Raw genomic sequence first — 14,338 nt, 5'->3', positions numbered from 1 at the left:
CTCCAGCTCCAACGGTCAGCAGCCATGGGGGGGCGGAGCTGGGCGGAAGTGCAGTGCAGGCAGCAGCAGGACGCATAGGAAACGCGTCCCTGCTGCTGCTTTGGGGCCCCTGGGCGATCGCGCCCCAGGGGCCACACGATCCCCTGCTCTGCTCGTTGTCTAGGGGCAGGGGATCGTGAAGGAACGGAGCGAGCGGCTCTAACAGCCGCTCCTCTGCTCGCAAACCCGGAAGTGCTGCAGAACGTAGAATCTACGATCTGTGGCACTTTGGTCCTTTGATCCACAGAACGTAGATTCTACGTTCTGTGGCACTTAAAGGGTTAATATATGTTGTCAGTATCTCTTTAAATTAAAAAGAAAAATACTGTTCCACTTACTGCAATCTCTCTACAAGCCGACATGGATATGCCTGTACCTTCAATTTGCTTCAGTGCATATTCTTTTTCGTCCTTTCTGGATCAAAGAAAAAAAGTAAAAAACAAATAAAAAGGTATTAATATTTTTTGCTATTGTATGGACCTGTGCCTGCCTGTAAATCATATTAATATTTAAGAAATGAAAACTATAAGTATAAGTAGAAATATATAGAAATAAGAAATAATATAAAAACCAGGTTGAATCATAATTCTCAATTCTCTAAGTATTCTAACCTAATTTTTGCAAGAAGAAGAAGAGAATAGCAGAATAGAGATTGCGTGAGAAGAGGAATTATAATAGAACTGAGAGTGGGCCCCTGATCTAAGGTCTTTTGGTGGGCTCATGGTCTAAGATCTTTGGGTGGGCCCCTGGTGTCCCAGTCCGACACTGGAGGGGTGTGATATCACTCCAACTTGCAGTACAGCAGTAAAGAGTGATTGAAGTTTATCAGAGCACAAGTCACATGACTTGGGGCAGCTGGGAAATTTACAATATGTCTAGCCCCATGTCAGATTTCAAAATTGAATATAAAAAAATCTGTTTGCTCTTTTGAGAAATGGATTTCAGTGCAGAATTCTGCTGGAGCAGCACTATTATCTGATTCATTTTGAAAATGAAAATGAAAGGAGAAGGAAAGACTTCTTACACTTGTGGATCCCCCAAGTGTAAGAAGCCTTTCCTTCTCCTTTAAAATACAAGTACTCTTTACTGAAGCCATTTTCCTCCTCACAAATTAAAGTAAAACTATACCCCCAAACAATGGAGGTCTCTATAAAATTATACTGCATAAAACAGCTCATATGTAAAACCCTGCTTCATCAAATAAACCATTTTCATAATAATATACTTTTTAGTACTATGTGCCATTGGGTAATCCTAAATAGCAAACTGACATTTTAAGAACTAAGGACCATCCCTGGGATCCTACAATTCATGGTGCACACAAACAAACCATACATGTTAGGTCAGATGTGCCAATTAACTAGGGATGCACTGAAACCAGGATTTGGCCTTTTTCAGCAGGATTTGGCTGAATTCTTCTGCCCGGCTGATCTGAATCCTAATTTGCAAATTAGGGGCGGGAGGGAAATCACGTGATTTTTTTTTTTTTTTTCTCAAAACAAAGAAGTGAAAACGTTTTCCCCTTTCCACTCCTAATTTGCATATGCAAATTAGGATTCGGGATTCGCTCAAGTGTATCCCGAAGGATTCAGGGGTCGGCCAAATCCAAAATTGTGGATTCAGTGCATCCCTACAATTAACAGACAAAGTTCTGTCTTTTACAGGTAAAGCTGCAGTGTTTCTGGACAGATGATCTCTGAGGGAGCACACAGATCATCATGAAATGGTGGATAACGGTAAAAGCTGTAAAAGGGCAATATTTATGTAAATATATATTACAATTTGGTTATTTAATATGCCATTTAATATGATATTAACTAACTGTTGCTTAAGTATTTTGAGGCTATAGTTTTCCTTTAATTAAAGGGATACTGTCATGGGAAAAAACATTTTTTTCAAAATGAATCAGTTAATGGCGCTGCTCCAGCAGAATTCTGCACTGAAATCCATTTCTCAAAAGAGCAAACAGATTTTTTTATATTCAATTTTGAAATCTGACATGGGGCTAGACATTTTGTCAATTTCCCAGCTGCCCCTGGTCATGTGACTTGTGCCTGCACTTCAGGAGAGAAATGCTTTCTGGCAGGCTGCTGTTTTTCCTTCTCAATGTAACTGAAGGAGTCTCAGTGGGACATGGGTTTTTACTATTGAGTGCTGTTCTTAGATCTACCAGGCAGCTGTTATCTTGTGTTAAGGAGCTGTTATCTGGTTACCTTCCCATTGTTCTTTTGTTTGGCTGCTGGGGGGAAAAGGGAGGGGGTGATATCACTCTAACTTGCAGTACAGCAGTAAAGAGTGATTGAAGTTTATAAGAGCACAAGTCACATGACTTGGGGCAGCTGGGAAATTGACAATATGTCTAGCCCCATGTCAGATTTCAAAATTGAATATAAAAAGATCTGTTTGCTCTTTTGAGAAATGGATTTCAGTGCAGAATTCTGCTGGAGCAGCACTATTAACTGATTCATTTTGAAAAAAAAATTTTTTCCCATGACAGTATCCCTTTAAGAACATGCACACCTCATAAGACTAACTTCAAGGTCTTTTTAGTTTGTAGGTGGTAATACTCCCTTGCTGTTTAGTCTGTTAAAGGGGACCTGTCATCCATATAGAAAAATCTATATAATTATTTTATATTTGTGTATTAAAAGTTCTTTGAAAATTTAAACATGAAACCCAATTTTTTTTATTTATTTATGTTTTTTATTAAAACCTCCATACCTGTTACAAACTCATTTTAAAATTTCAGCTGTCTATGCATGAGGCACAATACTTTTTGCACTTTTATTAATGCACTTTCTAGATGCAACTGCACATCCCACATGTCTCCATTCCCCTCACTACCTATAACTGTGTAACCTTTGCATGGGCTTGGGCATCAGGCCCCCATTCAGGTACATAAAATAGATTTTAGGATGATGCAAAGCTTGTCTTGACAAGTATGTCTGTATACTTTAATTGTGGATGCCAAAAGAATAAGAGAAACAACTTCATATAGGGCAAGTAAAATTTACTTGGCTCAACTTATAACTACAACTTAGCATTTGGAAGCATTTCTGAACCATGGTCCTGGTATGTGCAGTTAACAATAGCTATAAAACCACTTAGACTTTTAAGCTAACGTATATTGGAAAAATATGTAATGAATTACATATTGCATTATGAAAAAATGGGCTCAGTTCCCATACCTCCTGACATCTTGGAAATAGAAAGAGGGAAAAAAAACAATGTTTTAAACCAAGCCCATTTTTGTGGCCACACCATCTAATTACCATGTTCATTTTACATAATTTGGTAGGTAATGAAATTTTGAACACATTTTTGTGGCTTTTATGTGGTACTATGAGGTACTGGATCCGTTATCCAGAAACCCGTTATCCAGAAAGCTCTGAAGTACGGAATAGCTGTCTCCCATGGACCCCGTTTTATCCAAATAATCAAATTTCTTTTTTTTAAACAGTAGCTTGTACTTGATCCCAACTAAGATATAATTAATCCTTATTGGAGGCAAAACCAGCCTATTGCGTTTATTTAATGTTTAAATGATTTTCTAGTAGACTTAAGGTATGAAGATCCAAATTATGGGAAGATCCATTGTCCGGAAAACCCCAGGTCCCGAGCATTCTGGATAAAGGATCCTATACCTGTATTACAGTTTCGCTAATAAAGGTGAATTGCCCTTTATGCTGCAAAACACAGTTTCCCCAAGAGACCTTCTTATCTTAAATTGTTACAAAAGTATCTAAGTATATATTCTGGGCTCTCTGCCAAAAGCCAATTACATTACAAAATATTGTTCTGGCTGTTCAGCACAGTAGATCAAAGAGAAAGTCAGGACATTTCAGTAACAATCCAGGACTGCAGGTTGAGCTGTCAAAATCGGGACTGTTCTGCAAAAAACGGGACAATTGGGAGGTATGAGTTCCTTTTTTAAATCTTACCTCTAAGGCTTATATGTTGCTGCCCCTTCTTACATAAAACAAAATATTGTTTCTAAGGGTTTATTTGGAAATGAAACCCTATAGGCTACCGTATCGCCCTAAGGATTCCTGTGAGTGAAGAGTGGCCTGATTGCAGTTAAATGTATTTTATCAGTGACAGCACTTGATAACTAATGCTTGTTAAAGAGTGGAAAATCTAATTTGTGTTCATCAGGATCAATAATTCCCAGAAACCAGATAGCATTCTTAATTTAATTAAGAGTCAGTAAACATATGTAAACAAATGTGGAATTCTCTCCCTGAATCAGTTGTACAGGCTGATACATTAGATAGCTTTAAGAAGGGGTTGAATGGCTTTTTAGCAAGTGAGGGAATACAGGGTTATGGAAGATAGCTCATAGTACAAGTTTATCCAGGGACTAGTCTGATTGCCATTTTGGAGTCAGGAAGGATTTTCTTCCACCTCTGAGGCAAATTGAAGAGGCTTCAGATGTTTTTTTTTGCCTTCCTCTGGATCAACTAGCAGTTAGGTAGATTAAAAAAAAAAAAAGAAATAACTAAAAGGTCAAACTTGATGGACGTGTTTTTTTTTTTAAACCTTACTTACTATGTTACTATGACACAGTTATAAAAGGAGAAGGAGAGGTTAAAACTAAGTAAGCCTTATCAGAAAGGTCCACCTAAATATACCAGTAAACCCTCAAAGTAGTCCTCTGTCAAAAGAAACACTGCATTTCTTTCCTTCTATTGTGTACACATATGGGCTTCTGTATCAGACTTCCTGCCTTCAGCTTAAACCTCCTTGCCCTGGGAGTGAGCATGCTCAGTTTGCTCCTCTCCCCCCCTTCTCTGCTGTAACCTGAGCCCAGAGCTATAAGTGAGCAGCGAGAAACTCAGACAGAAAGTGATGTCACACCAAGCTAATACTGCAGCTGCTATCCTAAACAAACAGAAAGCTTATAGAACTTTTTACTCAGCTTTTTACTATGGTAAAACATTCTACAGAATATAGAATTCTAGCCTGCACTATTGCAGCTAATCTGTTGGCAATAAAATGCCTCCATAGCTTTTCTTCTCCTTTAAGACAAGTTGCATATCACCCCAAAATCTTGTGTATGTGCCAGAATGGGGGACCTAATGCCCACGCCCAGTGCCTTGCACAATTATAGAGTGTTAGGAGGATGGGGGACTGTGAGGAAGGCAGTGACACATAGGAAGTGCTGAATGGAAAGTGAAAGTAAGTGACTGTCCCTCCTCTATGCCTCAGAAATATAGGCGGGGTAGGTATTATATGATTGACAGCTAAGATATTTAAACCCTTTTAGGTTTGGATGTTTTAAAGGGGTGGTTCACCTTCAAACAACTAGTAGTTTTCAGATAGATCACCATATAATATATATATATATATATATATATATATATATATATATATATATATATATATATATATAAAAATATATAAAATTACACTTTATACTTCAATATTAGAAAAACGGTCACACATAGAAAATAGAAAGTCATTGGAAAAAGTCATTATTTCTGGTGATCTATCTGAAAACTACTAGTTGTTTGAAGGTGAACCACCCCTTTAAATCATGCAAGACTGATTTATGCATTGGGATTTTATCTTTTGAGCAATGACGCTTCTTCAGAAAAACTAAAACAAATAAATATATATCAAGAATTCTAGAAATATTACAGATCACTTACTAATGCTTTTTTTCCAAAAATTATTGTTTAAAGGGCACTTGTTGGGCAAAAATATTATCCCCAACATGCACTCCAGTTGGCGGTAACAGTAGTTTTTTTTTTATAATTCCCCCCCCCCAGAGCTAGGACACTTGCGCCTCCATGTCAGTCAGAGCACATGCGCAAAAGCGCTTTTGATCTCAAGCGCATGTGCATAATGTGCAGGTCACAGCATTCACTCATTATGCTCATGTGTGTACCCCAACATAGCTGCTCGTAATGGGCGCTCCCTCCCGGTGCAGGTGGCCTAGCGCTGGCGTTGGGCAATTCTTTAAAAAACACTGCTGTTGCCCAAACCTTTGGTTGAGGATAATATTTTTGCCCAACAGGTGCCCTTTAAATATACTGTTTGAATCTTATGACCAAAAGCTGATTTTTTAATATCATTACACATGCTCAGGTGCACATGGCATAGGGTGACAGTGAAAGCTTCTTGAGAAAGGGGTTACTTAAATATTGGGGTGTACTGAATAAGATCCAATCATGTTTGAAAAATGAAAATGACAAATGCAGGTGTTTTACACTACACAATATGTTAAGTATGCACACTCAAAAAAAACTTTTCATCTGACAAGGATGGCATCATAAAAATATATCTTTATATAATACACAAAAGTCATAAATATCTTGCAAATTATATCCTTATAAACTGTGAATTCTGATGTCATCAGTTATAAACGGTGAGTTCTGATGTCATTTCTGTCACATGACTCACTGAAACTTGTGTATTATAATAAATAAAGTACCCCCAGTTGCAAAATATGAGGATATTGAAAGTTACCTCGGAGTTCCATGACCTGTATAAAATTATAATATCGTTACCTAACATATTGTATAGTGTATATTAGGTTACTCTCTATATGGGGTAACCTTAGGTCTTTTGCACCTCTTACCATACACAGCTATAATATTTTTCTCCAAATTGTGTGCCCTCCATTGACCTATATTATTAAATGCATGTGTTTTGTCAGAAATGCAAAACATGCTTTTGATACCTATTTAAATAATATTTTCATTAGGGATGCACCGAATCCACTGTTTTGGGATTTGGCTGAATCCAGACTCCTTTGTGAAAGATTCTGCTGAACACCAAACCAAATCTGAACCCTAATTTGCATATGTAAATAAGGGCAAGGAAGGATTAAAGATAACTACACTCTGCTAGGGCAGTTAAAAAAATGTTACTTCCTGTTAGTGTGATGAAAACGTACATGATTTTAAGTATTCAATTTAAATTGCCCAGGAACTTCGATTTGGGTGAATCCAAATCCTGCTTAAAAAGGCCAAATCCCGAACTATATTCTGGATTCGAAGAATCCCTAATCTATATATTCATAATGGGAGGGTTTTATACAGGCTAGTCATGGCGCCAAAATCCATAGAACTGTTCTGGAAATGTTCCTATTGTAGCTAATGGAAATAGCTGCAGTTACAGCAGACAGATATCATAGCTATCATCTATCTGAGCTATCATGTGTCTGTATACATTTTGGTTAATAACTGCAACCACTTTCCAAATTAACAGCAAATCGAACTGGCAACAGAGGCAAATGATCACAACCAATTACTGGTGACAAAAGTGAGAAGCATGACCCCAGCCTAGAAAAGTAAATTGCTAATGATTTATCTACTGTGATATAACATTATAAAGGTCAGTAAAACTTCATCAGTTTCTCTTTGAAACCATATATAAAGTTTCTCTTGACAATGTCCCTCGTTGACTGTTTATAAATAAAAGTACATATACCTATTGTGAATTGTTTCCAAAAGTGAATCACCACCAGTGTGTACCAGGAAGTAAAAAAGCTCACAAGCCTGTAAATTCTTTCATAAACATCCTTAAATTGAAGGAAGTGCTGCTAATAAAATAATCAGATTAGAAAATGATCAGTCCCCAAACATCTTTCGGTATTCAGTAAAATAGATTAACCAACAGATGATAAAATAAATATACTAGCAAAGGTAAGAACCAGCAGAAAGTATACAAGAACATAGCAGAATCACCAATTACAAGGGCCCCAATTATTGGCAAGGAACCACATCCCCCTAATTACTACTAAACAAATTATTTACAAGGGTTCATCTGTGATATCATGATGGGATGAAAGCTTAGGACTGGAGGACTCCAGGAAGGTAAGCAATGAACAGGGCACTGAAACACATACTTTATTACCGTACTGGATTTTTGCACATGGGGAATTCCTAGAATATCTAAATACCACATTACACAGATGTACAAATGCTGTAAGCAGAGTTATATGTGATGGGCTATTAGATTTGGAGGTATGACAAAAAACAAGGAAGCCTTATGGAACGTTTAGCCATGACCTTGTTAAATGGGGGATCAAAGAGTTGTCCGTGGGGTGGACGCCTCGAACCTCCCCTCCAACCCATCACCAGTGGGAATGAGAAAAGTAAAGACAGTAGGTGTGTGGCCAATTATAACTTATCATTTACTGTTAGCTGATGGAATAAGAGTTCAAATGATCATATATAATAACCTTGAAAAAAAAAAGAGTGGCATTTATGCATGGGCTGCATGCATGGACTCTCTTTACCAGGCATTCTTTTGCAATATTTCTATTTTGTAATTGCTTGCACACTCAGTTCATCTTTCTTTGTTTGCTATAGGGTGGATGGTACTGAGAAATCGTATTTTTGAACGAACAACGTTTAGAATTTGGATGGATCGTATAACTACTTTTTAAATTTAAGAATTGGTCAGTTAAATATGAACCCTTCTCGTCATTTCTGTCATTTTATTAACCGTGACACTGCTTTCTTAGATAATTGTACTTACTCACAAAAGTTGAAACTCCGCATCATAAACTTCAAAGCACTTCACTCCTCTGCACCTAACTACATCTCACCCAGGGTCAGACTGTGCGCCCGTGGGCCACCGGGCCTGCTGTCTCAAGGCCCCCCTCCAAAGCACTTGTACACATGCACACTAGCGCACAAACTGAGTTGTTGCCGCAACTGCCTCAGGGCCACCCTCTGTCACACGTGTTTGCATTAGTGCAAACAAACTGAGTTTTTGTCGGTCGCAGCAGAAGAAACACAGGGTGCGAATCTGGGCCGGTGGGGCCCACAAGAGCCAGGGCCCACCTGTTTTTTTTCCCAGTGTCCCGCAGGCCCAGTCCGACCCTGATCTCATCTCTTGTCTCTCTATATGCACCTGGCCAAATCCTCCACTCCTCAAAGAGCAACTACTTTGTTGTACCACCACTGCTACTGCTCTTTCTCGCATCAAACACTTCTGTCTTGCTGCTCTTATATTTGGAATGCCATTCCTGCATTTCTCCAGAGAGAATCCTCCCTCAATGCCTTCAGATCTAAACTCAAAGACTAGCTCTTGGAGCACTTGCGTAAAACCTGAACTGGCACTTCTACCACCCACTGTAACCTACAGCACTTAATATCCCTACAATTTGTGTCTGTATGTTACCCTCCCATTTATACTGTAAGCTCTATGGGGCAAGGACCTCCATCCTTTTGTCTCCTACACACTAAGCACTTAATATGTATTGTAACTGTACTTTATATTTATGTGTATTGTATTTTTATACTTATTTGTATTTTTTATTGTAATGATCCCCTGTTTACTCTACTAATTTATTGTTCTGCTGTACAGTGCTTTGCCCTCAAGGAGCGCTATACAATTAAAAATATACATACAAATCTAAAGACAGATCAGGACTGCGCTTATATCTGAAAGCAGTATGTCTCTGTTTGTCCCTTGCTATTATTTCAGCTGGAAGATTTATCAAAATAATATTAAAGCCATCTACTAAGAGACCTGTGAAGGAGTGTGCAAGGCACTGTGAAAAGCTGTGCCTTGCTTGGAGGATAACTGACTTCTACATTGTTTCAATGGTCAGAACTAGAAGTCCTGAGAATTTAAATTAAAACCTCACCCTAGATGGGACAGATGATGTTTGTCTGATAAATAAATGTTTTTACAGCCATTACCGTAAGACTGCAATGAAAACACTGAAAATGGAGGTGATTATAAAGCTGATGTAATGTTGCACATACACGACCTTGCCAATGTTTTACAGAACACGTGTTTATTTATCAAAGATCTCAGAAAGGTCACATATGTACCATGAGATGTTTTATCCTAAGTGAAACCAAGCAATGCATCTAATCATCATTACAATATTGTATTCAGGGAATAATGCATTTATTTATTCCTTATTCAAGCCTCAATGTGCAGTGACTTCATGTGTTCTGTAATTGCCCTTGCCATACACATAGCTCAGCCTCCAGTGATGTTCAACTTGTGGCCCTACTGCTGCCCTCCACGAATCTGAGCGAGTATCTCTCTTCTCGGTAAAGGTTGGTATCCTTACAGATCACGACTGAGGGAAAATGCCATAGAAATGGGTAATCTGCAAGACGAGGGAGAACATATTGACACATGGTGCTGCAATGCCAAACACTGAAGAGGAGGAACAGAGGAGTAGGTGGGACCACAAGGCTGGATTAGCCCAACATAAACATTTGTAGCTCAGACTCCCATCTACCCTCCTCCGCCAGCACAAGTTCAGCATCCCGGGCGTGTGCAGAGGAGGAGGAGGAGGGAGCTACAAATACCCAGTAACAGCACATAACTAGCACATTATCCCCATCAATAACTGCTAACCTGTCAAGAAAAGCAGCCTCTCCTGCTCTACCCGTATTCCGGGGGTTAAAGTGTGTATGCAGTGCGACTAGTACAACATAAACAAGGATGTGACAGACAGCAGTGCACACAAACATTATCTCATAAACACAATAGCAATCTCATTCATTCTACTAAACAGAAGCCACGCAAGTATGTGTACACCCAGCCGAGCACATTCACTGCTCCCACACAGGAGTGCTTGCTACTAGGTGCTCCATACACAGGTATATATACAAAGTGACCTATCACACGCCTCCCTCCCACACGCCCCTCCCTCTAGTGCCTCTTACCCATCTTTCCGCTTAGCTTTGTAAACATGCCCGTAGGTGCCTCGACCCACTTTGCAACCTTCATATTCAAACAGCTCCTCCACTTTCTCCCGCTCGGCGGACAGCTTCCTCTTAAATTCGTAATCCATCCTCCTCCTCCTCCTCGGCTGGAGCGAGATCGTATTTAACCCATCAAGGCTCGGCTATCACCCCCACCCTTTGCTGCCCGCAGGCTCCTGCCGGTCGTTACATAGAATAAGTGCCAGGCTCTCCCTCCACCATTTCCTTGTTTTTCTTCTTCTTCGCACATAGGCGCATGCCATGTACTTTAGCGGGAAGAGCGCCCTCTATCTTTACTTTCAATTTCACTTCCAGCAGCTGCCCGCTCTGCCGCCGCGCTAGTGCCAAACTAAGAAGCTGCCCGCCTGACAGGCGTCACTCATTACCGGCCTGTGCTCCGGTTCTTGGGTGCAGCTGCCAGAGCCACACAGGACCGAGGTCAGGCTACTTCATGGCTGATGGCGATGCAATAAATTCGCTTCAATCTGTGCGCTGCAAATCACACAAGCCATCGTCTTTAAAGTAGTAATGCATTAGCCAGAAATTATCCAGAGTGTCTTAAAAAAATGGCCTTCTTCACATAGCTTGGAATTCATTTATGGCTAATGTCCACCTTTCACTAAGCCAACAAAGTACAAAGTAATACTTTTCCTACAATGTGACTTCTTCTTGAGACCTTATGAAGGCATTCTTGGGATGTTTTGGTGCCCAAATGCTGAAAACACCTGCACCTGTAATTGTGTGCCTACAGCTAAAAACTAACTGTGCATTATACTGAGATACTGAGATCACTCCCTACCCTGATCCAGTGGAGCTTACATTCTAAGGCCCCTGTCACATCTTCAGTGCTGAATCAAGAGTAGGGTTGCCACCTGGCCGGTATTTTACCGGCCTGGCCGGTAACAGCAACGAAACTAGAGGGGGCGGGCCCTGGTGCGGCCGGGACACGCAGCCGGGCCCCCCGCCCCCTCAGTATGCCCGGAACTGTCCAAAATAAGCGCGAGCTGCCGGGGGGCCCTGAGGGGGTGCTGGCTCTGGCCCAATCACACCCCCTGCTCCCCCGGTAGTTATGCCACTGGCATCCAACTACTGATCCAAATATTATTAATAGGGAAAAAAAGATAAATATATAGGAAGGCCGGGATTTTTTTCCAGAATTATCTTTGAAAACACCTTCAGTCTGCTTTTTGCATATTGACCTCTGCACATTACACATTCTGATTCTTTTATTTACTCAACCTTGAAATGACTTGCCTTTCTTGATGTGGATCGCTTGCCAACTATTCTTCTCATATCTCAGGCTATGTATTCAGTCCTAAAGCTCTTCTGCACATCTGCCATGTATTCACAGTGGCCAGTCCTGTTTCACTACTCTGGTTATTGTTGACCTAGTGGAAAATGCTAAATAGACTACTCCCTATTTGCAGACTCCAACATCAACCTAACATTATAAACTGCTGCTTTGAAACCTGTTAAATTTGCTATATTAGAAACATATCCATATAGACACAAAACAATGTAACAAGGAATATGAGTATCAAAGTACCTTGCATGTATACTCTGCCTTAAAACCAGAAGTATACACACCACAGACCAAGAAAGAAGACCATAAAACTGTAGGCCTTTAGTCTTCAGGGATGCCATAATACCTGTCCCAATGTCAGTACTGGTCACACTCTGGATAATTATTTTATAACTGGATTTGTGGAAAGGCCACAAAGGCCTGGGCCTAGGGCAGCAGGATTATTTGCCGCCCAACCACATCTGCATTGGTTTGGAAGAACTGGGGATGCGCAGGAGATACAACAGTTTTTTTAAAATTTCCTGTGCGTCAATCCCCAGTACTCTGGAACTAATGAAAATTTGTGCATTTGCAAGAATGAAGGGAGGGGGACCATTTAGATTATTTAAATCATGCTACCCCTTATCAACAGACATGCTCCTCAAAACTCATTCTACACTGGAACCCCCAAATGAACTCTTTTGTTGCTGCCCCCCATCCCATGCACTCTAATGGCCAGATTGGCCTCTAGCTGACACTTGATTAGTGGAGACCTGTATGTGTAAAGTGTACAGGGCTGGCACTCTGAGTTTCATAGTGTAGCAGAATATATGATCTATCCCAGTAAAAAATTAATGCAAATACAGCAATATTATTTCCAAACACACTGACAAAAAGTAGCTGTTTGTAAAAGATTATTTTATGGACTTCAGTAACTTCCCATTTAAAGTGGACCTGTCATCTACACATAAAAAGCGGTATAATAAAAGTAATTTGCAAATTAAGCATGGATTCCAAATCCTTTTTTTCATCAAAACATCCTTACCTGTTAAAAAGGTGTTTAAATATCTAAACTGTCAATGATATATTACCTGCCCTGCCTCGATGTCTTAGGTGGGGCAGTCACTTACTTTCAGTTTCCATTTAGATATCACTGCACTCCCCACATTCCCCCTCCCTCCTAACGCTCAATAATTGTGTAGGGCATTGAGTATGGGCATTAGGTCCCCCATTCTGGTGCATACAAAAGATTTTGGGGTGATACACAACTTGTCTTAATGCTGTGATTGTGTAATTCCAAGACCGAAGGAAACAAAATTTAAATAAAAAATTTAGTGTTCAGACATTTAATTTTGCTCAACCAACATGATATGGAATAATAATAATAATTTAGAATTATTTGGAATTATTTCTAAGAGGGACAGGTCCCCTTTATATGGAATTGTATAGTTTAATCTTGTTTGTTAACTTGGCAACATACTACAAAACTGTAGACACCCCACAGTCATAAGCATTTTTCTGTAATGGACTTCAATCTGTGTACATTTGGTCAGAGCCGGATTTACATAATGTACACCCCTAGGCCTGCTGCTGCCGTTAGCGCCCCTGTCCCCTTTATTTGTGCAGATTGTCATCATCAGGGCTGGAGCAATGGGATTGACGGATAGGAAATTTTAAAAACAATTGTATCTCTAGCTCATTTCTCAGAATGTGGGTGTGGTTGGACAGCATGCGTCCCCCTAAAATCCTGCCACCCCAGGCCCGGGCCTTGGTGGCCTTTCCACAAATCCAGGCCTGCATTTGGTTGCTCTTGTTTTCTATCTTTATAAACAAAGTAACATATGTGTATGTCAGTTATATTTTTATTTTCAGTTTGAAATTTTATTTCTATGCTTACAGTATTTACGTATTTACTTTTAGTTTACATACTTATCTATAGTTATTTATATACTATATTTCATGCTGAGAATAGTCTGTGTTTTATCCCTTGCTGATATCTTTCTAGTTCCTAGATGCAATAAGCTTTAGGCCCTGTTATGAAAGCATTAAAACAAAGTCTATAAAATATAACTGTATCTTATGTAGAACTGTATTTATGGATTTGGTTATCCTCGTTATATCTCGTTATGTACAAGATAGGGTCTGTAGATTTGTTCTTAAAGGAACAGTAACACCAAAAAATGAAAGTGTTTGAAAGTAATGAAAATATCATGTACTGTTGCCCTGCACTGGTAAAACTGGTATTTTTGCTTCAGAAACACTACTATAGTTCATATAAACAAGTTGTTGTGTAGCAATGGCAGAAATGACATAGATTAAATAGTTGATA

At 39.6% G+C, this 14,338-nt stretch overlaps 1 protein-coding gene across 2 annotated transcripts in view; it reads right to left on the bottom strand.

The window, feature by feature from the left end:
* Window positions 1-11,020, bottom strand: part of LOC108717939 (cyclin-dependent kinase 19) — a 104,624-nt gene extending 93,604 nt beyond the window's left edge. Inside the window, exons 1-2 of one of the 2 annotated variants that reach the window (XM_041564627.1) lie at window positions 10,689-11,020; window positions 378-453 (exon numbers count right to left, since the gene is read on the bottom strand). In XM_041564627.1, the coding sequence (XP_041420561.1) occupies window positions 378-453; window positions 10,689-10,816 (204 nt within the window). In that variant the 5' untranslated portion in view covers window positions 10,817-11,020. The remainder of the gene's footprint in view (window positions 1-377; window positions 454-10,688) is intronic. The other variant, XM_018265398.2, reaches the window with a different exon arrangement.
* Between the last annotated feature and the right edge of the window lie 3,318 nt (window positions 11,021-14,338).

Source organism: Xenopus laevis, chromosome 5S (assembly GCF_017654675.1).
Source record: "Xenopus laevis strain J_2021 chromosome 5S, Xenopus_laevis_v10.1, whole genome shotgun sequence".
NCBI lineage: Eukaryota > Metazoa > Chordata > Amphibia > Anura > Pipidae > Xenopus > Xenopus laevis.
The sequence above is the reverse complement of the archived record's forward strand: the minus strand, read 5'-3'. Positions and strand labels throughout refer to the sequence as shown.